The 27,303-nt window shown below is 65.6% G+C and overlaps 1 protein-coding gene across 1 annotated transcript; it reads right to left on the minus strand.

The window, feature by feature from the left end:
* On the minus strand, positions 1–27,266 carry MMP17 (matrix metallopeptidase 17). Its single transcript, XM_045042054.1, has 14 exons — positions 27,025–27,266; positions 26,289–26,415; positions 23,288–23,426; positions 21,840–22,030; positions 19,950–20,300; positions 10,745–10,877; positions 9,858–9,987; positions 9,140–9,423; positions 8,685–8,861; positions 6,979–7,078; positions 6,358–6,440; positions 6,106–6,258; positions 1,565–1,822; positions 1–942 (listed from the first exon to the last, which is right to left on the minus strand). Exons 1-14 carry the CDS (start codon positions 27,264–27,266, stop codon positions 602–604), a joined length of 2,709 nt encoding a protein of 902 aa, XP_044897989.1. The 3' UTR covers positions 1–601.
* Between the last annotated feature and the right edge of the window lie 37 nt (positions 27,267–27,303).

Raw genomic sequence — 27,303 nt, forward strand, 5'->3', positions numbered from 1 at the left:
TTACGGAGCAGGGAAAGGTCGTGTTTGTTTGAAATGCATCAAGAGGCCCCAGCTTGGGGGACTCCTCTGCTTCCCTGTGCAGGCAGCTGCAGGCCCGCAGGGACTGGGGACAAAAGCCCCCGTGGGCGGAAGCACCAGGGGCAGCAGTATGGACGACAGACGGGGCTGGTGGTGCTGGCCGGTGGGGCTGGGGGCAGCGTGGCCACCGAATGCCCTCCCGTCCCCAGCCCTGCGTCCCCTGGCTCATCAGCTGAGTTCTGTGCGATCCAGCTGCCTGCTCGCTGCAGGGACGCTTCCTGTCCCCAGCCCGGCCTTGACAGAGTGTCCCCAACTCACAGATGGCAGTCAGGCCACTTCGTGGCAGAAAAGGAAGGACAGGTGGCAGGTTGCTTTTCTGCTCTTCTGCGGCTGAGCCGCCCCGGGGGCAGCGCCCTCTGCCGGCCTCCTGCCAGTCCGCAGGGGCATGGCCAGGCCGCTGCTCAGGGCCGGCAGTGCGTCTGGATCTGCAAGGCCGGGGCCGCTGAGGAACTGTGGGTCCGGGCACTGGAGGGGTGGGGGTGCTGGTCCTTGCCCTGAGGCCCACTGCGACCCATCGGCCCTGTCACCACAGGCCGGCGGCTGTCAGAGTGCCGGGGGCCGTCGACCACAGCGCAATCAGGGGCAGCAGGAGCGTGGCCGCCAGCAGAGGGCCCGAGGCCCCCGGGGGAGGGGAGGCGGGGGAGGTGCAGGAGCAGACCTCGAAGCCGTCCTCTGAGCGGCTCTGGCCGCGCTGTCCTGGCCGGGCGTGGGCCCCGGCCTCTCCGTCCTCGCCCTCCGGGTCCGCCTGTGGGTCTGTGCACACCAGCCAGTCCCGCGCTGTGGACCGCGGGTACCCGGGTGCCGCCTCCAGCTCGCCTTCCACCACCTTCCAGTACTCCTGGCCACGGAAGAAGTAGGCAGCACCTGGGGGGGGGGGAGGGGGCGTGAGCTCCGGGCAGGCCACAGGGCAAACTCAGGCTAGACAGCGGGACGATGAGGGAGCGGCGCTCGAGGCCGCAGGGAAGCAGGAGGACGGCTCACGCCACGGATAGTCTGTCTCGGCCCCAGTGGCCATCTGCGGGCCTCTGGGGCCTCCCACGCCTGGGAAAGCTCGGGGCAGCCGCAGAAAGGCAGGGAGATAGACAAGATGACCTCTCGGTTCCTCTCCCTACGGGATGTTAAGTGAGGCCCTACTATGTGCCTGGCTGTTCTAGGTGTTGGGGATGTAGCTTTGGAAACAGAACAGCAGGGGGCATCTGGCCCCCTGAGAGCGGGCCCTGCAAGGAGGGAGATGCATGCTACCCTTTGCCGGGCAGGGTCGTGCTGTTTGGGCTGGAAGCACGTGAGGGAGGGGGCGTGCAGATGTCTGGACGGTGTCTGCAGGATGCAGGGCAGGTGCAAAGGCCCAGGGGCGCGTGAGACGCAGCAGGAGGCCTATGGTGGTGGGGGGCCCACGTGTGCGCAGCAGCTCCCGGGGGATCCTCCCAGTGAGCCCGCTGTGACCCCCGTTCCCCAGGTGGGGAGCCTGAGGCTGCACGGGGCTCACCGTCGGACCAGCGCATGGCGTCGTCGAGCGTGCTGGGGATGCCCCTCCACGGGGGGCTCCGGGCGGGGTGGCCGGGGTCCATGCGCCGTGTGTGCTCATCAAAGCGCCAGTACAGCTGGTCCTTAAAGAAATAAGTCTTGTCATTGTGGGCCCAGGAGAAGGCAGCGTCGACGCCGCCCGGCGGGAGGCCGAAGTCTGAGACGGGCCGCGGGTATCCTTCCTCTACGTTATTGTCCTTAAATACCCAGTATCTGTCTCCTGGGGGTGAGAGAGAGGGCCGTGGGCCAGAGCTCGGCCCGCCCCGCGGGGCGGACGCTCCAGCCCTTCCTCTCCCCGCCCGGCCTGCCCCCCCCCCCCGGTGCAACCGCCCCCCACCCCGGGGTCCTCATGAGCATTTACTGAGCACCTATTGTGTGCCTGGCACGGGCTCGGCCCACCTGCCAGCAGCCTGAGAAGCCAGGTTCTCACCAGGCACCCGCCATAAGGACAGGGAACGGGGTCACCAGCCAGCCCGCGGGAGGCCGCTCTGCTCAGTCGCGCCTCACCCACTCCTGCGACAGGTGGGCCGGGGTGTCCTCACGGGCAGGGCAGGAAGGGCACTCGTCAGGGCCGTAAGCGGACGCATGCGTGCGCACCTTTGTCAGACTTCACACAGAAGCAAAATGTTTAGAAATCACCAAGAACTTCAAATCCATATGTAAACATTAAAAAAAAAACAGTTTAAGATATAAGGAGGAGGAGGAGGAGGGGGAGGAAGAGGAGGAGGGGGAGGAGAATGAGGAGGGAGGAGAAAGAGGAGGAGGACGGAGAGGAGGAGGGGAGGAGGGGGAAGAGGAGGGGGAGGATGAGGAGGAGGAGGGACGAGGGAGGAGAAAGAGGAGGAGGAGGGAGGAGACAGAGGAGGAGGAGGAAAAGGAGGAGGGAGAAGGGGGAGGAGGAGGGAGAAGGGGAGGGGAGGGGGAGGATGAGGAGGAAGAGGAGGAGGAGGGGGAGGAAGAGGAGGAGGAGGGGGAGGAAGAGGAGGAGGGGGAGGGGGAGGAAGAGGAGGAGGAGGGGGGAGGAAGAGGAGGAGGGAGGAAGAGGAGGAGGAGGAGGGGGAGGAGGAGAACGTTTAAAAGCGTTTTGCCAGAAGGGCGCCTGGGGGGATCAGTCAGTTAACCATCCAAATCTTCAGCTCAGGTCACGATCTCAAGGCTTGTGAGTCCGAGCCCCACGTCGGGCTCTGCGCTGACAGCGTGGAGCCTGCTGGGGATTCTCCCTGCCCCTCTCTCTGCCCCTCCTCTGCATGCTCTCTCTCTAAATAAACTTTTTATAAAAAGTCTTTTGCCAGACAAAGAGTTGGAACAGACATTTCTCAGAGGAAGACATTCGCACGGCCGACAGACAAATGAACAGATGCTCAACCTCACTAATTAGGGAAACACGAATCCAAACCCCATGAGACACCATCGGACGCCCATCAGGATGGCCACTATCAAAAGACCCGAAAACACCCAGTGCTGGCGAGGATGTGGAGAAGGGGAGGCCTGTTCCGCCGCTGCTGGGAACGCGAGCCGGTGGGAGACAGCGTGGAGGGTCCTCAGAGTCGAACACAGAGGGCCCACTCGCCCCCTTCTGGGTCGGTACACGGAGCCGAAGGCAGGGTCTCAAAGGTACTCGCGCACCCGCGTTCACAGCAGTGCTGTTCACGGCCGCCAAGACGTGGGAACCACCCAAGTGACCACGGTGGACGATGGCTAAGCGAGACGTGGTCCATCCAGACGATGGAATGGCATTCGGCCTTGGAAAGGAAGGACGTGCGGCCACCTGCCACGGCACACACGTGGACCTTGAGGGCACGACGCTACGGGAAACGAGCCGTCCCAAAGGACAAACGCTGTAGGACCGCACGCGTCTGAGGCACCCGGCCAGATCCACAGAAAGTAGACGGTGGGCGCCAGGGGCTGGGGGGGCTGGGGGGCAGCTTCCGTTCGGAAAGATGGACAAGTCCTGACGGCGGACGGTGGTGGTGGCTCCGCGCGGCGTGAAGGTGCCTAACGCCTCCGAACTGTGCGCTTAGAAGTGCTCACGACGGTAGCTTCTCATGTTGTGTTTTTGCCATGATTAAAAGTAAACATAATTTTTTAAGAATCCTTTCCCAGAGACCGGGAACGGCAGACGTGCCCGAGAAGGGGTGGGGTGAAGCAAAGGTGAGCCGGCACGACGGGCCCCAGACGGCCGGGACAGGGCGCAGGCGTGCCCACAAAGCAAGGGGCAGGAGAGGTCAACCTCTCCCCGCGACGCGAGGAGCCGGTGACCTTAGAGGGGAGAAAATCTCGCAGATGCGCGGCCTGGGGGGGCGGCAGGGCACAGCGCCAGACAGATGACGCCTCGGGCAGGGCAGCTCGGAGCGCGTCCCTCTGGGACGGTCCTGCTGAACGTGCAAAACCAGAACCTGCTGGGGAGAAGGTGCCAGGTGACGTGCCCGAGGGGCGCCGGCCCGGACGCTCCAGACGCGCCCGGGATGTGTTGCGGGGGGGGGGGGTGTGCAGACGCGGTGGGAAGGCTCCGGCATGTGCCACCCCCTCTTTGACCAGCAGGGGCATAAACCGTCCACGGGAAACGAGGAAGCGGGCAGAGCGGAAGGCTGACCAGGGGCGAGCCCGCGGCCTTCAGGTCCTGCTTTGGCAGCTTTCCTGGAAGCCGGACGTTATTTTTCAAAACACAGGTTTGAGGACCGAGGAGACTCTGTGTAGAGACAGGAAGGAATCTCCAAGATCTGTCACGTGAGAAGAGGGGAGGCCGGCACGCACAGCAGGCCGGAGAGAGAGGAGGGAGTTGGGAGGAGGGAGGAGGGAGGAGGGAGGAGGGAGGGCGCGCGCGCACACACACACCGCCTGCCTACTTGGCGGACGGTCCCTCTGAAAGGCGGTGCCCCGCGGGGCTAAGTCAGGTGCGGGTGGCTCCCGATTGTAACAGATCGGCTAGGACGTGCGCCGTTCTTCCTGTTTTGCTTTTTGGTGAACGTTGAAATCACGGCTGCCGCCTCCAGGGAGCCCTCCCGTGTGCCAGGCTCCCGATGGCCGCTCGGCCCGAGGACGGGGACTCTGGGGGGACCACACCCACCGGAGGCAGCGGTGACTGACAGGTGCCCCACCTGGACCGGGGGCTGGCAGGTGACGTGAACGAGCTCAAAAAACACGCGGAACATTCTTGCCTCCTCAAAGAGGTACGGTCGCCCCAATTTTGTTCAAAGAGCTGCTGCAGGTTGAGCAATGCTCCCCCAAATTCACATCCGCCTGAACCTCAGAATCTGACTTGTTTAGAAACAGGGTCTTTGCCGCGAGATTAGTTAAGAGGAAGTCATGTGGGAGTGGGGGGCGGGGGAGGGCGCATCCGCTGACTGGTGTCCTTCTACAAAGAGGACGCACAGACCCGAGGCCCACGGAGGGGAGCAGCCCGATGAGACACAGGCAGGGGCGGGAGGGGCCCGGCACCTTGATCTGGGGCGTCTGGCCCCCGGCCGAGAGAACGAACCCGTTGCTTCACACCCCCCAATTTGTACTTTGCGACCGAAGCCCGAAAACACGCAAGTGCCAGCTCGTGCCTCAGCGTCCCTGCCCTCCGCACGGGATGCGCGTAGGGGGCGGGCTGTGAGGGCTTCCCTGGAAGGGGCGCCAGGCCGCACCTGTTCCAGCACAGGTGGGGCGGGGCGGCACTCCGAGACTCCAATGCAGGAGCCGTGGGCGGATGTTGCAAAATAACCCAAACCCAGAAGATGACACCGAGCGGGTCCCAACCCCGGGATTGTGGCCTCGGGCAGCGGCCCTGGAGCCAGCGGGGGCCCCGGGACCCCACACCAGGCTGGACTGGGAAGCCCGGTCAGGGCAGCAGGCGTGACCGGGAAGGCTCACAGCCCCCGAGGCACCCACAGGTGCAGGCACGCCGCCCCCACACAGACAGCAACACCCGCCAGCCCAGGTCCCCGCGTCCCATCCCGCCCCCACAAGACCGCACCCCCCCACCCCCAGCCCAGGGAGCGGGTGTGGAAGGTGCAGTGACGCCCTCTCCCAACAGACCCGCCATCCTGGACAGACACGCGGGAGCTGCGCGTGGCTCTATGCATCGAGGATAAGTCCAGCTCCATCCCTCAGGTGTTGACCTGCCCTTCTGTCCTCGCTCATCCTCCCTCCGCCCCCTTGGCCGCTCTGTTCTTGCCCCTGGGCCTTTGCACTGGCAGCTCCCTCTGGCTGGAGCACGTTCCCTCAGCCCTAACTGAAACTAACTTCCTCATTCACGCAGGTGCCCGTCGTGTGCGCCCTGTGGGAACAGGGCGGGGACCTTTGTCTGTTTTGCCCGCCGTGTACCTGCAGTGCCTACCGCGGTGCGGAGGACACAGTAGGTGCTCAGTAAGCGCCCATCGGTGGCATGCACAAAGGAGTGGGCCGGCCCCTGCTCTGTGCTTGGAGCAAACCACAGGCTGGGCCTCCGGGGCAGAGGCGGGCTGGGAGGGTGCCCACCAGCAGAGACTCAGGCGGAGAACCCGGGCGGGGCCCGCCCACCTTTGAAGAAGACGATCTTGTGGTCGCTGGTGCGCTCGAACACGGCGTCCACACCGTCTAGGTGCAGCGGGAGGCCCCGCCAGAAGCGGTGCATCTGTGCGGGCTGCAGCGACACCAGGTGCCCGTCCCGGGTCAGCCGCCAGAAGTACCTGCCTGGGGGCACGGAGAGGGGGTGGGGCTGCAGGGGGCAGGTCTGGGGCCCGGAGCTGCCCTTCCATACAGTAGCCACTCACTGGACCGGGTGGGGGTTACCTTTGAAGAAAAAGGCCTCGCCGCGGATCTGGGCCACCGCGTCAAAGTCAGTGCTGCAGCGGAGAGGCACGTCCTTCCTGGGTCTGGGGGCAGAGATCAGGGGGAGGGCTGGAGGAGGGGGCTGGGGCAGCGAACAGCGGGAGGGGAGGGGAGGGTGGGGGCTGGGGCAGAGAGCAGGGGGTGGGGGGGCTGGGGGGAGCCTCCGTTCCTGAGCCACTCTGGGGGAGCGGGGCTTCACAAGCCCCAGAAGGACCCCCCTTAAGGAGACCCCGCCCCACCCCTGTCATTTGCTGCAGGCTCAGAGACAGTTGCATTCTGGTTTGTCAACTATACGCCAAGTAATAAAAATCAAAGCCCGAGTCCCTTTTGCGCCATCCAGAGTGGCTGACACAGAGCACGGAGCGAGCGGACATCAGGAGCATCTGGACAGACAGACGTTCTTGCACACGGGGCGCAGGTTGGGGACAAAGGGCGGGCGGGTGTCCTTCCGCCGTCCGGAGGAGTGTAAGGAAGGCAGGGTGGCTCAGGGCTTAGCCCCGGGAGCGCCGGGAGTCCAGGCCCCTGAGCCATGGCTGGGGGAGGTGCTGGCCACAGTGTGCAGGGCAGGGGCCCACGGCTTACGGGGTGCCGGACCGGTTGTTGGGGGGCTCTGGCGGGAGGGGAGGCTCCTCGGGCTCTGGGGTGTCCGGCTGTGCCGTGGGGGACACGGACTCCCGCACGCCTGTGGGGACAGGAGGCTGTGCTGAACCCGGCAGGGCCCCCCTCCCTTCCCGGGACCCCCGACACGAAGGTGTGGGCCCTGCACGTGCACCAGAGCCACAGCATCACAGCCCGAGGGGGAGACACAGGGGTCCCCGCGACCCCTCCTTAACCTCCAGGGGCTCAATGAGTGTTGCCCTCCCCCCCAGACCTCCTCCCGGGTGCAGACCCCAGAGAACCAAGGACAGGCGTGCAAACCAAAACTCGTCTGAATGTGCACAGTAGCCAGAGGTGGAAACAATGCACATGTCCACCCACGAGGGGACAAACAGAATCTTTGGCCATAAAGAGAAAGGAAGCGTGGACCTGGGGTGTGGACAAGGTGCTCGGCGAGAGCAGCTGGGCACAAGAGGGCCCACGGCGTGTGGTCCCAGTTGCACGAACCGTCCAGAAAGGGCACAGTCGTGGACGTGGACAGAAGGGAGGTCATTGGCTGCCAGGCAGTGTGGGGGGGTGACTGCTGATGGCCTTGGGGTCTCCTTTGGTGGGGGGTGGTGACAAGTGTTGTGGAACCATGCAGAAGGGGCAGATACACAACCCTGAGAACGTGGCCAATGCCACCGGCCTGTACTCGTCAAAGGGGTTAACATGGTAGGTTTTACTCTAGTAGGAAAGTGCCCATGTCAGAGCCTGGTGGACGCCGGGGCGCTCACAACAGCAGGGGAGGGGGGATTAGGAGAGGTGGAAAGTATGCTGGCGCCATGGGGGGGCACCCTGGGGTTGTGGCGGGCACCTGGGGGTCGTGGGGGGCAGCCTGGAGTCATGGGGGGCATCTGGGGGTCATCTGGGGATCATAGGGGGGAAGACTGGGGTATGAGGGGGAGACTGGGGTATAGGGGGCACCCGGGGGTCATGAGGGGCACCTGGGGGTCATGGGGGGCACCCGGGGGTCATGGGGGGCATCTGGGGGTCATGGGGGGGAAGACTGGGGTCATGAGGGGCAGACTGGGGTATAGGGGGCACACGGGGGTCATGGGGGGCACCCGGGGGTCGGGGCAGGGACATGGGAACCACGGGGATGTCACCACTACCTGCACCCCAGGCCCACGCCTGCTCCCTGATGGGGCCTCCTTCTATGCAAGTGCCTGATGGCGTCCCCAGCACAGCAGGTCCCCGAGCTCTGGGTTCAGTCCTGGCTCTGTCGGCCGCCAGGGTGCCCCCCGGCCTCAGCCTTCCCATCTCTAAGTGGGGACAGCAGGTCCGACCTCCCGGGCCATAAAGACCGGACGCCTCAGTGCACGTATGTACTTTGCACGGGCCGGGGCAAGTCCGTGCCAGCTGCCACAAGCTGAAGCTACCTGGGGGCCGGACGGGGATCCTGCCCTGTTCTGAGGCCCTGTTCAAAGGCCTGCAGGGCGCCTGCAGCCCGGGGCCCCCCGCGAAAGACCACCCGTTTGTTCGTCCCACACACGTCAGGGAGCCGCTCGGGCCACGCGAGGCCTGGACGCTGAGCGCAGGGAGACGAGCAGGACAGAAAGCCATCCCGTGGGGTCCTGGGGCCGGGGAGCCCCGCGTTTCTGGCTCCGTCCCCGGGGCGACCCGGGCCCGGCCCTGGGGGGCGGACTCACCATACAGCTGCCAGACGCGCACCCTGTCCTCGTAGGGGAGCCTGTAGTGTAGAGGGTCGCCCACGGGGCCCTGGTAGTACGGCTGCATGATGGAGCTCGCGGCCGCCACGTGGCTCAGCCCAATGGCGTGGCCAAACTCATGGACGGCCACCGCGAACAGGTCCATATCGTGGGTGTCTGGGAACACGGGGAGCCGGGGGGTCACGGGAGGGACGGCCAGGCTGCCCGGAGGGGGCTGGCTCGCGTGCGCAGGCCGGGCACCCGCGGGGAGGGGGCGTGAGGCGACGGGCGTTCCCGTCACGCTGGAGGCCCGGGTCCTCGACGGGCCGGTTCCGTGCAGTTAGTGCCGAGGCCCCGGCGGGGGGGGGGGGGGGGGGGCGGGGGTGTCACTGCTGGTCCCTGAGGCCCGAGTGGGAGGGGGGCCCCCAGGGACCTGTGGCCTCAGCCCCACGCACCTGGGGAGCGGAAGGCCCAGGACTCATCGTCATCGAAGTGGGCGTCCCCCGCGGAGAGCTGGTCGCCGGGGAGGAAGGCGTGGGCCACCGCGCCGCCTGGGCCGTCGAAGGGGTAGGCGTCGTTGTGGTCGGCCTTGGAGAAGTCGATCTGGATGTCCGCGGCACTGCCCGCCACCTCGTGGAAGTTGAGGGGTGTGATGTCGCTCCAGACTTTGAGGGCGTAGTGCATGAGGGCGCGCACGGTGTCCCGGCCCAGGGGCGAGTCCCGCGGGAACGTGCGGACCCTAGGGCAGGCGGGGTCAGAGCCTGGGGTCTGGCCCTCCTCCCCAGGGTTATCCCGCCCACCCGGGACCGTATCTGGAAACAGGGTTTTGCAGACGATGTTAAGGTAAAGGTTGAGACAAGGCCACACAGGCAGGCGGGGCGGTGGCCGCGTGGGGGGAGGGGAGGCTGGGACCACAGCAGCAACCCTGGAGCCGAGAGGCTGGGGGCGGGTTCTCCCTCCCCTCCCCGCCGCCGCCGCCGCCGCCGAGCCTCAGAAGCGGCAGCCCCGTGACCCTCGGACCTCCGACTCCCGACTCCCGGCCTCCAGCGCTGAGGACCGACCCCCGTCTTGCTGGGCCCGGCCGTGGGCGCTGGTTTGGGTGGGCCCCCAGGAAAGGGGACCAGGACGGTCCGGTCCGGGCAGGGCCGCCCCCCTCCCCGCCCCCCCGCCCACCTCCACGACAGGCTCCTCCTGTTCCACGTGGCGGGAGCCGGAGCCTGGCGCCTCCTTCGGGCCGGGGCCGCAGCTGGGAGGTCGGGGAGGGAACACCGAGGGGTTTTCATCAGCGCCAGGGTGGCCTCGTCTGCGGGGGAGGGTGGGGTCAGGTCCCCTAGAGGTGGCACCGGGCTCAGGCCCCACGCCCTGCTCCCCGGGGACCGCCCTGCTCCCCGGGGACCGGGTCGGGTGGAGGCGGGGCCTCACTGCCAGGCGTGTGTGCAGGACCAGGACAGGGGTCGCTCGGAGCACGTGTGAACTACGGCAGGGCCTGGGCTGGTCAGGCCGGCCACTGGCGGGGCCCTGGCCAGGCGGGCACGGCTCGGCCCCGATCTGCGTCCGGTATCGCGGGACCCACACCTGACCGGCTCTGTGGTGACACGGGCATGTCCACCTCTGCAGAGGCCCGGGGACAGCTGTGATCCGTCAGCCCCCAGGAGGGCCTCCACAAAACCGGAATGTGCCCCCAACGCGTGAAAAGCGGGGCGCTCACATAAACACCCCAGGTTTCTGGTTTCCCGTGGAAAGCTGGCGGTTTCGGCAGCACAGATCCGCCGCTTCCGGGGGACAAGATTCAGTGGGGACCGAGGGTGGGCTTAAGTGTAGACCGCGTAGTGGGGGAGGTGGGTCTGGGTGCAACGGACACACACGCGCCCATCACTGTGCCCACATCCAGGGGCGGGGCGTGCTGACAGGGTCCCACGTGGCAAGAATCCTTGGTCCTGCCCCCAGAGACAGCGGGGACCCGTCCCTAACCACACCCCCACAGAGGGCCCCCGGAGCGGGGAAGTTAGGGGAAACCAGGCTCCCGGAGCGCCCATCCCCCGCGCCCCTAGAGGGCTGACCTAGGATGCCGGTGGTCTCCAGGCCCCCGAACCGCTGCATGGCGGCGATGGCCTTGGACAGCTCCTCCTGTGTCTGCAGCTGGCCTGTTGTGGGGTCGGCTGGGGGCAGGTAGCCAAATCTGCTCAGCCACTCCTGAGAGGAGAGAGCAGGGTGAGCGGCGGAGTGGGTGGGGGGGGAGGGCTCAGCCCCACAAGAAGAGCTATGGGCCCTTGAGGTGAGGGGCAGGCCTCTCCCAGCCCTGATCAACACCACCCTGGCCCCAGCCCCCCATTAGCCCACAAGGCACCTCGTGCTCCTTCTTTAAGTTACTTTACGGGCCGATGCCGGAGAAGCGCCTGAATAAACCTGATGCCTCTTAGAAGGGGTGAGCTTGAGCAGTGCACAACCTGTACGACTGCTCACAGCAGCCTGCCCCACCTCACTTCTCTTGAGCCAGGAGATGCCCAGGGGACACTTAAGAAAGTGAAATTCTACAAAGGTTACTACATGTGGCATGGGCCAAATTCAGGCCCTTGGGAGGCAAGAGTCGAAGACCTAAGGTCTGAAACCCACACCGAGAAGAGCATAGCCTCAGGCTCCGGTGTCAGGACTCTGGTCACGAGCTGCACATTCACAGCACGTAAGAGCCCAGACTCTGAGGCCACTTGCTGTGCATTTGCACTCAAGCCCTCTGGGCTGATTCCCCGCCTGGGAATGTGAGCACAGAATGAGCCAGAGTGTGGAAAATGCCCCGTCAGCACCTGACACAGGTGTTGGATGAAGCTCGCCGTGGCACCGTCAGGGGACGGCTCTGCCCGAAAGCGCCCTGGTCGGGGTTCCCTGAGCCAAGCAGGAGGCAGGAAGCAAGGCGACCCTTCAGCACGGACACAAGTACAGCCCCGTCTCAAGCCCCAGTCACCTCTACCATCCGTGCGGGGCCCTAGGAGACAGGGAGGCGCTCTGCCCTTGTTCGGGGGGAGTCCCCCCTTGGGGTTCAGTGTCTTGAACAGCCAACTGGTGCTCATGCCCACTTCCTAGGCTGTGTGACAATCCCACGATAGCGCCTGGGCCATGTGGACACTGGGGGGACTCACCAGGCAGGGGGACGGGGGAACCCAGCGGCGGGTGGAAGGCAAGGTCCGGGATTCCTGAGCCCTGCCCTTCCAGGCCTGTGACTCCAAGACACCCGCTTACAGGCTTGTTTGTGTTTTGGTAGATGTTTAAAAAACCCTCTCGATTCGTTTATGCTGCTGCAGGCCCCTCAGAAGCGTCTGAGTTTGTAGCCCTGGCCAGGAGGCTCCCTGCTCAGAGGGGGGGCCTAGCTCAGTGGAAGGGGGTCCACCCTCCTGGAGTTCCCAGGGGCTTCAATTGACCAGAAGCTGCCACCTTGATGATTTGCATACAATTTGCATACACCTGCAGAGAACCAGCTAGATTCCTCCCTTTCCAGGAAACACAGGGTCTTTCCCAAGGTTTCTCTGTTCCTCCCCCCCCCCCCGCCCCCACCAAACCCTTATTGGCCCAGACCCCCTGGTCCTAACTGGAGGCCACCAAGAGTGTGTGCAAAACTGGGGCCCCTCTGAGGTGGTCGGACAGGGCTGAGCAGCACCAGGAGCGACTCGCTCCTCGATGAACAGCAATCAAGACACCTTCCCAAGTGGACGCGCCTCATTAGATGGCCCCTTCTCCCTGGGGGCCTGGGAGTGACACCCTGTGCTCAAAGGAGGTGGCACTGGCCAGGACAGGGCCACCTCCCCATCCTGGGCTGTGCCGTCCTCAGGGTTAAGACCTTTGCCGTCACCGAGCACCCCCTTCCTCTGGGAGGACCCCCCTTCACATCACTGCAAACACACTGAAGCTCATCAGCTGGGCCACCAGCGGGATGAGCATGTCCCGTGCCTGGTCCCTGTCCCGGCACTGGAGCGACCCGAGACAGCCTCAGGCACTAAACACCTGTATTCGTGGCTACACACGTTTTCGGGAAAAGATTCAAAGACTATTGAAAGTTTTGACTCTGCCGTTCTCTTTCCGAACGTCCGAAAACACACACGCGCATTTCAGAGCCCTCTGTTAAGACTCTAGGCCTGAGCTACGGAACCCCAGGGCCTCAGGGCTGCAGCAGCCCCGTTGCTCAGCACCACGAGGCTGCCTCCTCTAGGAAGCCCTCTGGAGTTTCCTCAGACGTCCAGGATGCCAGATGAGGGTGCCGGCAACCCCCCTCCTCACCAGGGAAGGGCCCACCCAAGCGGGTGGGGGATGGGGCACTCTGGGAGAAGAACCCCCTTCCCCAGCTGTCTGGCCCGGGGGCTGGGATAACAGCTGGGTGTGTGCACTGAGCTGTGCCCCACCCCCACAGGCACCGAGCTTCCCCGAGGGGCACTGCCCTGCCCCAGGGAGCCTGGCCAGGAGACCACATGCGTTTCCAGGCTTCCGAGGCCTCAAGAGCCCTTCAGGTGGTTTTGGAATGTTTGCCAACGCTGGAAAGCAGCTTTTAGCCTCAGGTCTGAGGGGCCGCCTGTGCTAACTTGCAGAACCACGAGGGCAGCTGAGTGCAGGCGCTGGCCGCCCCTACCAGCCTGGGCCTTGGGAACACTGCAGCTCGAGACCCCGTCAGCGGCCAGGCCAGAGGAACAGGGCCAAGGCCCCCTCCTTCGCAGGTGTGGGCTGGGGGTGGGGGTCTGTACCTTCAATCTGACTTCCCACCCCCCCCCCCGTGTGGGCCCCTCCCCCTGACCTTCGCATCACGAGGCAGCCCCCTCTCAAGGCCCCAGCTGTCCCCTCCCCATGGCCCCTGCCATCCGTTGTGGTGGGGGGGGGGTGGATGTGGGCAGCGGGGAGCTCTCGGTGGCCACGGGGAGCGAGAGGGGCCGGCGGGTGGAAGTGCCTGGAACCGGAAGGCCCCATCGCCCTGGGGAGGCGCCAGGACCACAGCGCCCCCCCTCCACCGGCCAGCTCATCTCCACCTCCGGGAAAACAGGCAAAGTCCCAAACAGCCAAACGGCCAGCCCCGCCCCCGGCAGCACTACCTTCTGAAGTGGGAGCGGAGAACCGGCCCGAGGGCGGGGGTCCTGGCAGGGGACGCGCGCTGCCCCCGCACCCCCCCCCCCATCACTACGGAGCCCGGGGTGCGAGCGAGGCCCCCCCTCCCTGCGCGCCCATCCCTCGCCGTCGTCACGGCGACCGCGTCTCCAGGGCAACCAGGCTGCAGCAGCGGAGGTGAACCTTCCAGAAGGCCGTGGGGAGGAGAGGGGAAGGGAGGGGAGGGGAGGAGAGGGGAAGAGCAGGGACGTCCCAACCTCGCAGCCGCCGTCCCGCCGCGGAGAGTCCCCAACAGCCAAAGAGATGCGCCTTTCCTCCCCCCGGGGATCCCTGAACTGGGCCATTAACGCCTGTGGGGAAACTGAGGCCGGAGCCGCGGTGCCCCGTGCAAGGCAGTAGCGGGACATGGTGCTTCCGGGCTCTAGAGTGGCCCCAGGCCTCTCCGCTTTTTATCTTTCCCCGTGCGCTTGTCACCGGCGATACCACATGCCTCCGTTTACTGGGATAACAGGTCCCACTCCCCTCCCAACGCTTGGATTCCCGGGGAGGCACAGCCCTGGCCCCAGAGTGGCCCCAGCAGGTGAGGCCCCCGGCAGGTGAAGGCCCCCGGCAGGTGGGCAGGTGGGAACCTGCAGCCACAGCCCCACGGGGGGACTGACGGGCGGAGGGACGGACGGAGGGACGGTGCTGGGCTGCACCAGGCTGGCAGACAAGCAGCACTCACTGTGTGCAGGGTCTCAGGTAGCCCTCTCCACGGTCCCACGGCGTGGCCGCTGTTGTCCTCACTTATAGGGGGCAAGTGGGGGCCTAAAGACTGCGATGACCAGGGCTCACACTACCCCCTGGAGCCTGGCGGGGCCACCATGTGCCGGGGACCACGGTGGTGGGTGGCTGACCCATGGGCCCTTCCCCCCGCACGGTCCATCTGTGACTGGATCCCCCCCCTAGCCTTGTCGGGGGGGGCACGGAGAGCATGAGCCCCTCTGTACAGATGAGTAAACCGAGGCTCAAAGGCTGCAGAGGGGCCGCGGCAGAGCGCAGCCCGTGAGACCTCGGCCACGGTGCCGTGCCTCAGGGGACGTGGAGGCTGGCAGGCAGTGGCTTTAGAGGACCCCCAGGACGCAGATAACCAACGGTAAGTCCAGCAGAGCCCGGCTGTGCCCGGGAGGTGCTGGCTCCCCGCCCACCCTCTGTACCTTCGCTCGGCACCCGGGTCGGGGCAGCGTGCGGCCACCACCTCCGCTCACAGTGAGGAAACTGGGCCCTCGGTCGCACGTGAAGCCAGTGGCAGAGCCACGGTCTGGCATCAGTCTCCGCCTGCCTCGCTCTGCCCCTTGGAGGGAAATGAGCTGGCGCCCGGCTTGCTCCGGGAGGGGCGGTGGGCGGCCGCGGAGATCCCCCCCCTCGCCCCCGTGTCTTCCCCAGGGGGACGCTCCTGCCCCCCCCCCCCCGGGACAGCCTGTCCATCCCCCTGACACACCCAGAATGAGCACTCACTGTGCCAGGCGCTCTGGGGACAGGGGAGACCCGGGAGAGCCCTCCCCGCAGACGGGGCTCCAGAAGTGGACGGGGTTCTGGGGAACAGTAACGATACACAAATGGACGTGGGAACAAGTGACTTCACGCATGACAGCAGTTACCAGATGCGGTCCTAACAGCGGACAACTGCTGAGTGCTTTTCCAGTCACTAACCCGCTTCATGCTTACGACGCCCCTCAGGGCAGCGCTGCCCGAGGACGGGGGTGGGGGGCATCGTCTGTGGTGTTCGTGCTGGGCACACAGTAGCCACGAAATAAGTACCTGCTGCATTAATCTTATGGGTGAGCACCGTCATCCCCACTTCACAGACAGGGACACAGAGCCAGAGAGAGGTTAGGACAGGCACCCACAGTCACGCAGCCAGCCAGCATGGGACAGGGCGGGGACGGGAGCCCAGAGCCTATGCCCGTAACCTCTCTGCTATGAGGGGACGTGAGTGACAGGGTACAGGGGCCAACTAAATGGTTGTCAGAGAAGATGTCCCTGGTGGGTGACAGTAGGCTGAGACCTGAGAAATGAGGAGCTGGTCAGGGGACGAGCCCTAGAAGAGTTCACAGAGGTGGGCGTGGCACACACAAAGGCCCTGGGGCAGGAGGCAGCCGGGAAGTTCCGTAGAGAAGCACAGAGAAAGACGTACAGGAGGCAGGCACGCAGAGGCTGGCAGCCAGTCAGCAGTGGAAGCTGATTCTGGGCAGGGGGTGGGGAGAGCCAGGCTGTGCACCCTGCCAGACCGCTCTGTCACTCTGTCCCGTCCCTGCGGAGAGCCGACGGTGCTCGGGAGACCCCACAGGCTCTCAGCTCATGAGGGACTGTAAGACCCCTCGCCCTCCACGAGCGACGCACAGACCCTGCGCACTGGAAACTCATCACCGTCAATAGGCAAAAACCACAGATGCTCGAAGCACCCTCGGAAGGCACTGCACCAGCCGCCTGCCAAACCCCAAATCCTCTCCACTGCTCCCTCCCCCTCAGGACGGGAAGGCAGCTGACTTCCCACCGCTGGGAGCAATCCAGAGGCCTCACCCAGTGAAGGTCCCAGTGGCCCGGTTTCACAGACTGGAGACCGAGGCCCGCGGGCTGGATCCAGACCCCGGTCTGCCTCAAGGGCCTGTGTGAGGGGGACACACATCCTAAGCCCCCAGGCCAGATGCTGGCGGTGTGGTCGGGGTCCACACTCCCAGGGCTCAGTCCACAGGCGTCCGGCACAGCCCTGCCCAGGCTCCCGCCACAGAAGCACACAAAGACTTCTTTCAGACTGGCCGTCAGCCCCGAGGCCAGGAGTGCTCCACCCAAGGCCAGGGGTGCTCCAGGGCCAGAACTCCCAGGGGACAGCACGCCTCAGGGCTGGGGGCCTGGGGGGTGCTGGGTGGACCTTAGGACCTTCACATTCACATCTAACTCCCCACAGGTATGCTGGGAGGGGGCCCCTGGAGTCTTCCCTCCGGAAGGCTCAGCGCAAAATCACGCAGGGGTTAACCATTTCCTGCTGTCTGTCCTGGCGGAGGGCGGGCAGTCCCAGGCTGCAGCTGCGGGGTGCCATGTCTGTGACCTCAGTCCTGAGCGCACGCAGGGCCCGTGGGCTCCCTTGGGTGCTGGCACTGACTGAGGAGCAGGGACCCAGAGGCCAAGGGGGACTGTCACCCCTGCCACAATCTTTCCCCGGCTCAGGAGGGGGACACGGGGCTTGAGTACGCCCTGCGCTCCCGGCTCACATCCACCACTGCCATCGTCCGGCCGCGTCCTGCCCGTCCCTTCATCCTCTGGGGCCTCTCGGGCCACGGGCCTTGCTTGCTCCCGGCCATCCTCACATACAACCTCAGCCGCAAACCAGTCACCTGTCTGTCAAAGATCACGCGATGCCCCGAGATGCTGTGTGGTCGGGGGCAACGAGGACTTTGTTGCTGGAGGCAGAAACCCGAGCACCCGGGCACAGACTTCAGAAGACCGGTTGGCAAATCTGCCGACGCTCCACGTGTGATGTTCACGCCTGTCGCCGGCCCCCCTGCTCCAGGGCCTGGGTCCCCCCCACGGTCACGCTGCAGTAACCGGGAGGTCTGGCACTGCCTCTGGCTTAGCAAGAACGTCGGCAACAGCCGCACGTCTGTGCCCAGGGCCGGCCGAAGGATGTGACGTCCGCGCTGGAGCGAGCTGGGGCGAGCACAGAGAACCGGGCAGATCCCGACGTGCCAATACGGAACGTTCCCCAGGACAGGCTTCCAAGTGAAAGCAGCCGGGCACGCAACAGTGGGCGGGAGGCTGTCATCCATACAAATAAGGGGCCCAGGTCCCCAAGTCCTTGCGAGTGCCCAGACGACCTCCAGAAGGATCCTTAGGACATGAGGGGAGGACGGGGGAGAGGGAATTTCTCCCTCGGACCCTCTGTATGGCCTGAGTGTCTTGCTACGGGTGTTACCTACTTGGAAACACAGTAATGAATAGCTCGGCGGACCCCAGGAGAGCACAGCACACTCTTTTGTCCCACTGTGCACGGCCTGAAAGCCCACCCTTAGCGGGGCGCAGGGGACTCAATGCAGGGCTTTGTCCTCACTCTGAAGCTGGGGGTGGGCCGGGCCAGCCTCTCCCAGCGACCAGCCAGTGCTCCAGACCCGCTGGGCTCGACTCTGTCTGGCAGAAGCTGGGTCACACTGACAAAGAGGCCCTTCTCCTCACTGGCAGCCCCAGATCTGAATATCCAGAGTCAGCGGACCCGGGCGTCTACAGAGGGGGCGGGATGGAGTCCCCCTCCTCCCCATAAATCCTGCCGGGCTCCAAGACTTCCCGCACCTCTGGGTCTGCGGCTCCGAGGTGTCATTCCCCAGAAGGCCACCAGAGACCGCCCTCCACCCACAAACGGGGCAGAAAGCTGGAAGGCTGCTCCACCAGGCGGGCGGGTCCTGGCCTTCCCCGGGTGGGAGCCTTAAAAAAGTGTCAGGCGCAGAACCCTCGGCTATTTACCCACTGGGCCAGATGCCAGGGCCCTGCTGTCTTTGGGGTTCCGGGCTAAAGAGCCACATTCCCCACCCCCCACGCCCCCACAACGGCATTCCACAGTTTGGCCCAGTGACTGCCCACCCGCTGTGGGGGAGGGGGGGCGGTCTCGGGAACCCCGGCAGCCAGAAGAGGGGGTGCGCAGGCTCTAGCTGGCCAGGAGTGTGCACAACCTGCTGTCCCTGGGCAGGCAGAGAAAAACTTCAGAACCGCCCCGGGTCTGACAAACCAACTTGGCCGGGCCAGAACTCCCAGCCTTCCCAGCAGGGTCTCTCTGAGCTAGGAACTGGAAGCCTGGGTTCTACCCTCACTCTGCCTCGACCTGGCAACAGGCTGCCCCCCAGATCATGCGCCGCGAGGGGGGAGGGGATCCAGGAAACCCCCAGCTACAAAGGAGCACCCCAATCTCAGAGGCAGTTTGGCAGGGAGGAAGCCCACTGTGGGGTCCCTCAGGCGTCCGGAAGCCGGCAGCCGGGACCGGTGGCTGCGCTGTCCCAGATGGCTGCGAGGGCTGGGGCAGCTGGGCGGGGGCGGTCCCCAGCCTGTTTCTGAGCCAGAACCTGTGGCCAAGTCCTGCCAACTGTACAGGGCTGCGGATGCCTCCCCCCACACCCCCAACAAATGCCCCCGCCTGCCTGCCTGAAATCCACCTGCAGCTTCCAAGTGCCTACGGCGCTGGGAGAGGGGCTCGGCCAGCACCCCTCTCGGACAGCCCTTTATGCGCTGGTGGATGTGGGCCGTGTGCGGGGGTGGGGAGGGCGCGGCCCCTGGCCCGGATCCCCGCGTCTCTCCGCGGAGTGAGGGGCCGCGGCAGGGGCGGAAGCCCCCAAATAAAAATCCGACGGCCCCTCGCGCCTTCGCCTGGCCTCGCCAACCTGGGGGCGGCGAGACCCAGAAAGTCTGATCTCCAGGTTCCAGGTCCAGAGGAGTGTGAATAGGGGGAGGGCTGTGGGAGGAGGGCGCTGCCGCCGGCCCCAGGACGGCTCCCAAGGCAGGGGGACAGCTGGCGCTCCGGAAGGGGGCGCTGGGGACGGCGGTGGGGCTGCATCCGAGTCTGGAAATGGGGGGGGAACCCCATCAAGCTCGGACAGGGCCAAGGGGGAGGCAGAGCAAGGCTGGCGGCGGAAGGGGACCGGGGACAGGGCCAAGATCCACGTCCAATGGGGCCTGGGGGCCGGTTCTCTCGCTCCCCGACACCCCACACGGAGCTAACTCGACAACCGCCGGCTTCCCGGGGCGTCCCCACTCCGCAGCCCCGACCTTTCCTCGGTGGTGGGTGCGCGCCCCTCCACCCCCCGCCACTCCCACTGGGAACGCACGCGGGGCGCGCTGCTCCCGGCGGCTGCGACGGCCGTCCCACTCGCCTGGGGTCCCCCTTCGGGGCCGCTCCGAGCCGTGGGCAAGGGCTCGGCCGGGCAGCCCCAGCCTCCGCTGCCTCCCGCGGCTGCGGCGCGCAGCGAGAGCCGCGGTGCCGGGAAGGTACACGGCGCCGCTTTCCCAGACCCGGGTGCGCGCGCGTCCGCCGCTCAGCCTGCGCCCCAGCCTCAGCTTTCCGCCCAGGAAATGGGTCCAGGGCTCCCCGCGCTCCCGCAGGCGCCGAGGGGGCACTGTCGGGGTCCTCCCGGCCCGCGGGACCCCGCGAGCCGGCCGCGCACTCACCACTCCCAGGCTGAGGTCCTCCGCGCGGGGCGCGGGCGCGCCACAGCCCCCGCGGGCCGCCAGCGCGAGCAGCAGCAGCGGCAGCGGCGGGAGCCGGGGCCGGGGGGGCGGCGGGCCGGGCCGGGGGCGGCGCGGCGCCCCATCCCGCTCGCGGGGCGGTCGGCGCGGCTGTGGGGGTCCCCGCGCTCCCGCGCCCCTGCGTCCGGCTCCCCGCGCCGCCGCGCCCCGCTCCGCTGCTCTGCGTCCCTGCACCCCTGCGCCCGAGCGCCCCGCTCTGCTGCGCGCCGCTCCCGGCCCGGCCGAGCCCCGCGCGCCGCCTCCCGGCGGCGGGGCGGGGCATGCTAATGTATGCTAATGAACTCCGGCCGCGCTCACCCCGCCCACCGCCTTAAAGGCCCCGCGTCCTGCGCAGGTACTCGGACCCCAGTCGCACCCCACGCCTCGCGCGAGCGCCGGACACTGGGGCTGCGGTGCCCGAAAGGAAGGAGATTTGCGAGCGTCCCCCGACGGTCTCGGGGGTGCGCGGGCGGGCGCCGAGTCCGGTGGTCGGGGCCGCCCTTCCCCCCCTCCCCCCCCCCGGGGCTGCCCCGGCTCCCCGCCTGTCCGCGCGCCCCGCGGACCCCGAGCCAGAGCCCAGATTCGTGGTCACGGCTGGGCACCCCAAGCGGCCTCCGCAGCGCGCCCGGCGGACGCCTGGTGGAGCCCTCGAGACGCGAAAGGAAGGGGTGGGGGCGGGGTGGGGGGCTGAGAGCGAGGGAGGGGCGGGGGCGCCGTCGGAGCGCGAGTCTCCCGGGGTCTGGGCGCGGTTGGGAGTCTGTGGGCTCTGGGCTGGGGAGGCGGATGCTGACGTTTGTCCGAGGCCCGTGGGCGCTGGACACCGGCTGGGCCTGCCTCATTTATAATCTCATTGGCTTCTCACAACGTCTTACGAGAGGGAAACTATTATTCCCAGTTTTCGAACGAGGAAACTGAGGCCCAGAGAAATTAAGTACCCTGTGGGATCTTCGGTGGGGAGGGCTTGGGCGGGGCTCAGATGCACCCCCCACCCCCACCCCTTGTTAGAGTTCTCATCCTGCCGGGTCTACAACTCTGCCCGACCATCTGGTTAGTCACAGCTAGTGCTGTCGGAATTAAGGGCCCATTCTACGGAAAGGGAAACCGAGGCCCAGGCATTTCGGCTGGATCCACGGCACCCTGTTGGGGGGGGGTGGTGAGGGCTGGGTTCCAGGCAAGCCTCCACTTCACCATCCTGCCCCAAGCTGTGGCCCCCGTGGAGCAAGGAGGTTCTGCACCTGCTTCAGGAGCCCTTTGTATTGACAAGTTGAGATCCCATGTGGCGAGGCACCCTGGCACACAGTGACCTCTCACAGGCACAGCCCCACATTTTGCTCATGTGCATGGGGACAAGCTGGTTGTCAGTGGCAGAAACCAGCTTAAACCGCTTCTAGTCAAGGAAAGGAAATGTAGAGGCTTGTTAGATTGGGACATCCCAGGGCACACTGATGTCAGGCAGGGCCGGATCAAGTTGCACAGTTTCTCCCTCCATTGTTGAGTTGTCTTCAGTCTCAGGCAAGATTTCTCCAAACGGGAGCAAAGGTGGCGCAGGGCCGCTCCAGCCAACGTCCTTGCAGCTCAGCAAGCCCAGCCCCAGACGGACTCTTCCTGAAGCCAGAGGCCCACGGCCATCTTTTATTGGATGATGCAGATTATGTGTCTGTCCCTGAGCCAAACGTGTGTCCGGGGGATGGAAATGAGCTGATCTGCCTGCACAGACTGTAGGAAGGAAGGGGTTTTCCAAAGGAAATGGGAGGTGATGAAGTCTGAGGAAGGGAGATGGATGGCAGGCAGGGCTGGATCAAGGCGCTTGGAAGGGTTGCCAGAGCAATTGACCCCTGTGTAAGAGTTCTTCCTGCATTTGAGGGTTTGGAGCAGGATGCTGTGGGGGGACGCATTCCAGAGGATGGCGCAGAGGCGTGGCTGTGACGGTGGCCTCGGGAGCACAAACGTGAGCGTGGGCAGGCTGTGGTTCTCCTCGGACAGGTCCAGATGGTGGCTGGTGACCTCAGCGAGCACCAAGGATGCTTGCGGGGGGGGGGGGGGTCACTTCATGCCGGGGGACTACCACACGACAGCTGCTGCTTTCTCTTGGAGCCTGCCACGGAATCCTGATGCGCGAATGTGGACGGAGTCCAGGCACCGAGAAGGGGCCGCTTTCACCATCAGATGGGCGACGTTGGAAAACTGATACGTCATCATGTGCCGAGGGTGTGGGAAGTGGGGACTTTGGTGCCACTGGGGTGGGGGTGGGGGGCCCGCTGGTACAGCCTCACTGGAAGGCCATCAGGGAGCAGATATTAAAATTTAAAAAGCACGTTTTCCATGGCTAGCATGCTTGGTGTCTGCCCTAGAAAAACGCTCCCGTCTTTGCACGAGAAGACGGATGCAGGATGTACTGGTTTAACGTCAGAAGCTGCCCAGACGTCCACGCGGGGCGGATCGGCTAGAGCAAGGCCGCGGGCCGCGGGCCTGGTCAGTCGTGCCCACTGTGGCCCGCGATGCGGGTGAGGGCACTGCCTGCCCATCTGTGGCCCCTGCAGCCTGGGGTGTTGTGTCCCGCCGGAGAGACAGGCACCTCTTGTAAGACCCACAAGGTGCTGTGGGAGCGGGTGGTGCTCTGGGCTGGCCACACTGGGACACACCCGGAAGATGTTGCACTGCCTGGGAGTTAGACAGGACCAGGTGCACCAGTTGGCCGCTTAGACGTTCTGTTGAGTGAAAAAAACAAATTGTTTTTAAGACAACAGTAATTAGAAAAAAGCCACGAAACAGGGGCGCCTGGGTGGCGCAGTCGGTTAAGCATCCGACTTCAGCCAGGTCATGATCTCGCGGTCCGTGAGTTCGAGCCCCGCGTCGGGCTCTGGGCTAATGGCTCAGAGCCTGGAGCCTGTTTCCGATTCTGTGTCTCCCTCTCTCTCTGCCCCTCCCCCGTTCATGCTCTGTCTCTCTCTGTCCCAAAAATAAATAAACGTTGAAAAAAAAATTAAAAAAAAAAAAGGAAAAAAAAAAGAAAAAAGCCACGAAACAACTATGTATTTACATCGACCACACGTGCACGCACGAACACGTAGGTCTGTATCATCTTTCTGAGCCCTTGATCCAGCCTTGCCTGCCACTCATCTCCCTTTCTGTGGCGTCAGCACCTCCAATTTCCTTTAGGAAATCCCCTGTTGTCCCTGTCAGCCCAGGGGTTTGTGACACTGCCGCCTGGGCCACTCACTCGTCGCCGTCTCCCACTGCGCTCGTGTGAAAGCAGAGGGAAAGTTCTGGAGGGAACCCACCCAAGAGCACGGTGATGACTTTGGGCAGCAGGGCAAGGGGCGGCTGCCTTAGCTCCGCCCACGCTCCCTGGGCGCTCCCTCCCACCACCTGCACCTGCGGCTCCTCGTCCTGGGGCCTTGGGCTGCGGGACGTCTGTGCCTGGGCAGCCCAAGCTCATGACCAGTCGAGGGAGATGCTCCGGGCCCGTGCACGTGACCCGCACCGTCCGGGCCGCCGGCTCTCGCTTCCCCGTCGTCCTTCCCCTCCCCACTGCCAGGGCGGGTTCTCCAGGGTGGGTTTCCTCATTAGTCACTGTCACGGGGACCCGGTGAGGCCCCCGGGCCAAGGCCTTCGGCTTCCTGGCCTGTTCTCCATTCCCGCCAGGAGCGGCTGTTTCTGGTTTGCTTGTGTAACTGAAAATCAATAAAAATGAGAACAGGAGAAGTGTGCTATGTGTACGGGATGCAAAAGGTCGCTTACTCAAATGAGGTCCCCTCTCCGAGACAGGGGTCTGGAGGGCGGTGGTGGCCCTAGACCGGGGCCCCTGCCTTCGCTCTCGCAGAGTGGCGAGGCTCGGGCTGCATGCCCGATCCCCACCCTTGCGGGGCTGGCGCCCGGGGCAGGGGATGAATCGTGAATCCCAAGTGTGGGACAGTGGCCCCGAGACACCCAGTCCTAACCCCCGGGATCCAAGAGCGTGTTCCCTTATGTGGTGAAAGGGGCTTTGCCGCTGTGTTTGAGTCGAAGATCTTGGGACGGGACTGTCCTTGATGGCCAGCAAGGGGCCCAGGGCCGCAGACGCTGTCTCCTTGCCGTGGCCTCAGTGGTCGAGGCCCGTGCGTGTCTGCGTCCTGCTGTGCTCCCCGCGGGGACTCAGACTAAGGGGCAGGTCTGCCCCGGTGACCCCACTTCACCCTGTCACCTCTGTGGGGCGCTGCCTCCACACGCGGTTACATTCCACCGTGCTGGGGGTCAGGGCTCCCCCCGATGGGTTTGGGGGACACAATTCAGCCTGGACGGAAGGTGAGTGGTCACTGGGGCAGGGTCCCGACACGTGGTGACGTGGTCGTGGGAGCTGGGGTCCCCAGGCCTTACCCCATCGTGGCCCAGCTCCTCACGCCCACGCCGCATCTCAGTACGAGCTGGACCCCGCGCTGGCCATGTCCCTGTGCCCTGTGTCCCCGAGGGGCTCCGCAGCCGCTCCCTGCCCCTCGCCGGTCTCTCCTCGGAGGGTCCTTGCGTCCACCCTGCACGGGGGCGACTGCTTCCCCCAACTGAGAACCAGGCGGAGAACTTCCGTCTGCCGGTGAGCGTCACCACAGCGCTACCCACAAGGGCCACAAAGCGGGAACACCCAGCATCCACGGGCCACGGACGGACGCACAGGAGGTGATGCTTTGACGAGCCACGGGCCGGGCGGTGCCCGAGTCCACGCGGGACGTGTCCACAAGAGTCACATCCGGAGATGCAGCGCAGACGGCTAATCTCGGGGCTGGGGTGGAATGTTCTGGAATCGGGTGGCGAGGATGGTCACACAAGTCTAGGAGGATATTGACACCACACAGGGTGCGGGCCCGGCTCCCCCGCAGGGCAGGAGGCGCCCCGACGCGGGCCAGGGAAAGCGACGTGCTCTTCCTCAACCAGTTCCTGGAGGAGCCAGGCTGGCTGGGAGGCAGCCCAGCGCTCCTGGGAACCCAAGCCTCAGGGTTTCCTGCCAGCGCCCTGTGGTGTGGCCAGTGGTGTCCCCCAGATGCGCGTCCACCCAAACCCGAGAGGCAGCTCATCTGGGGAGGGGGCTGCTGCAGGTGGGGCAGCTAAGTCCTCTTGAGACGAGACCGTCCCGGCGGGTCCGCGTGGACCGCACGCAGCCCCCAGCCTGGGTCTCCCTCAGAGCGCCACCCCGGCCCCGAGGCCACGGCACACGGCACCGAGGATGGGCTCCTGTGGTTTGGGATGGCCACCCAGCATGGCGAGCCGCCTGCCACCTGCCTCTGCACACACCCTGCCTTCCTACAGGCTGTTCCCTAGGTTGCAGCCGGGCCACCTTCCCCACGTGGATACTGACAGGGCCTCCTGTTGCACTGGGGACACAATTCCAGCTCCTCGCGGGGTCTGCAGGTCCTGCCCAGACCCCCCAATCCCACCCTTTCCTCTAACATGAGCCCCCCACCTCCGCCTTCTCCTTCCCTCACTCACACTCCTGCCTCAGGACCTCTGCATGGCAGCCCAGGGCCCAGTGAGCACTCCCCTGCCTCATTCCTCCAGGTCGCTGTCCCCATGTCATCTCCATACAGATGCCCCCTGGCCCCTCTCTGCAAAGCACGCCCCACACTGGCCCCGACGGTGTTTATGACAGAGAGACGGTGCAGGCTGTCCGACCGGCAAGCCCCGGGAAGGCGGAGAAGCCGGAGAACTTCCGGTTTCCTGGACCTCGGGAAGGCCGTCCGGGGGTGGCGCCCAGCCTGCTGCGTGGACGCAGGGCTCCCGCCCTGGGTGTGCGGTCTCGGGGCGGGTCAACTGTTCTCGGAGGCGGCCTCCCACGCACCTTCTCTGGGCAGTGGCACCTGATGTCCTGTGGGACTGGCCTGTCCTGCTGGCTCCGTCTGCGCCCGCGCGGAGACTGCGTGCGCCGTGCCCGCTGAAAGCCGCGGCCGGAGCTCGAATCCTGACAGTTGGGAGAAGCTGACATGGGGCCCGATCCCACGACTGTGAGATCACGACCCGTGAAATCGCAACCTGAGTGGAGGACTTGGACGCTTAGCCACCCGAGCCACCCCGGCGCCCCCACGAGAGCATACGTAACCACGTGACCAAATGGCAGGTGCAACCTGACAGCTGGGGCCGCGGGTTCGGCGAAGGGCCCTCACCCGGGAACCTGGCGGGGCAGCCGGGGATCGGCCCCGGAAGCGTGCAGGTCACGTGGGGAACCAGCGCGGCCGAGTGAGCGCCACTCGGTGAGTGAGTGAGGCTCAGGAGCCAGTGGGTGAGCAGGTGGGAAGTCGCTGCGGAGAACATTCTTACTGGCGCATCCAGGAGCCGCGGGACAATCTGTGCAGGGGGAAAGCTCTGGGCCCGGCGCACTGGCTGTGTCTCCTGAGGACGGCAGGGGTCGGGCGTTCGCCCCGAAGCCTGTCCCGTCGCCCGGGATCTGCGGCAGGACACGCGGTGGGCGAGCTCGGCACGGGTCCCTGTCCGTCTGTGCAGCCCGAGCGCGCGCCTCCCCGGACCAGGCGGAGCCCACGGGACGGGAAGCCATGCTGCGTGGTCCTCCCACTTCCCTGTGTGGGACGGTCCCCCAAGCACACAACCCACGCCACGTGGCTGTCTGGGTGGGCTCTCCGGGGCGCGGTGTGCAAAGCTGTGCCCACCTGGCCGTGAGGCTACCCCCACCCCCGGGGGTCACCTCCCTGCTGTGACTCTGGTTTCTGACTCCTGCGAGTGGAAATGGCACCCTGCACGCCAACGACGCAAACAAGTGAGGAGGAACAAGGCGGGCCTCCCGGCACCTCGCACGGGCCCTGCCGGAGGCCCCGGGAAGAAGAGAATGGCCACAGGTAACAGCCGTGTTTGCACGTGAAAACCATAACCAAAGATAAGGACGAATTGGAAGAAAATTACTTAAAGATGAATCACACCCAAAGGGCTGAGGGGACTGTGCGGAGCGCGGCGAACAGGTTAAGACGCTCGGGGGGGTAACAGCCGGCCAAGGGGCCGGCCGAACGGACGCGCCAACGTCGGAGCAGCCACTCCAGGTCACCCGAAGCGCAGAAATGACGCAGCAGCGACGGGCATCTGAGGTCGCGCTGCCCAGGGAGGGCACAGGAGGGTCTCGATGATTTGGTGGAGGCCTTCTGGATGGCGGGCAGGTGCTCGCGTCAAAATCGAAGCCGTGACCCGCCCTTGCACGGCCAGGGACGTAACGCCTGCGTGAGGGTGCCGCACGCGGCCGCCCGCCCGCCCGCCATCGGGGGCCACAGGCTGAGTCCCCACGTGGCCCATTGAGGGGGAGACCAGCAGGGCCGGGCAGGTCCTTGGA

Source organism: Felis catus, chromosome D3, assembly GCF_018350175.1.
Source record: "Felis catus isolate Fca126 chromosome D3, F.catus_Fca126_mat1.0, whole genome shotgun sequence".
NCBI lineage: Eukaryota > Metazoa > Chordata > Mammalia > Carnivora > Felidae > Felis > Felis catus.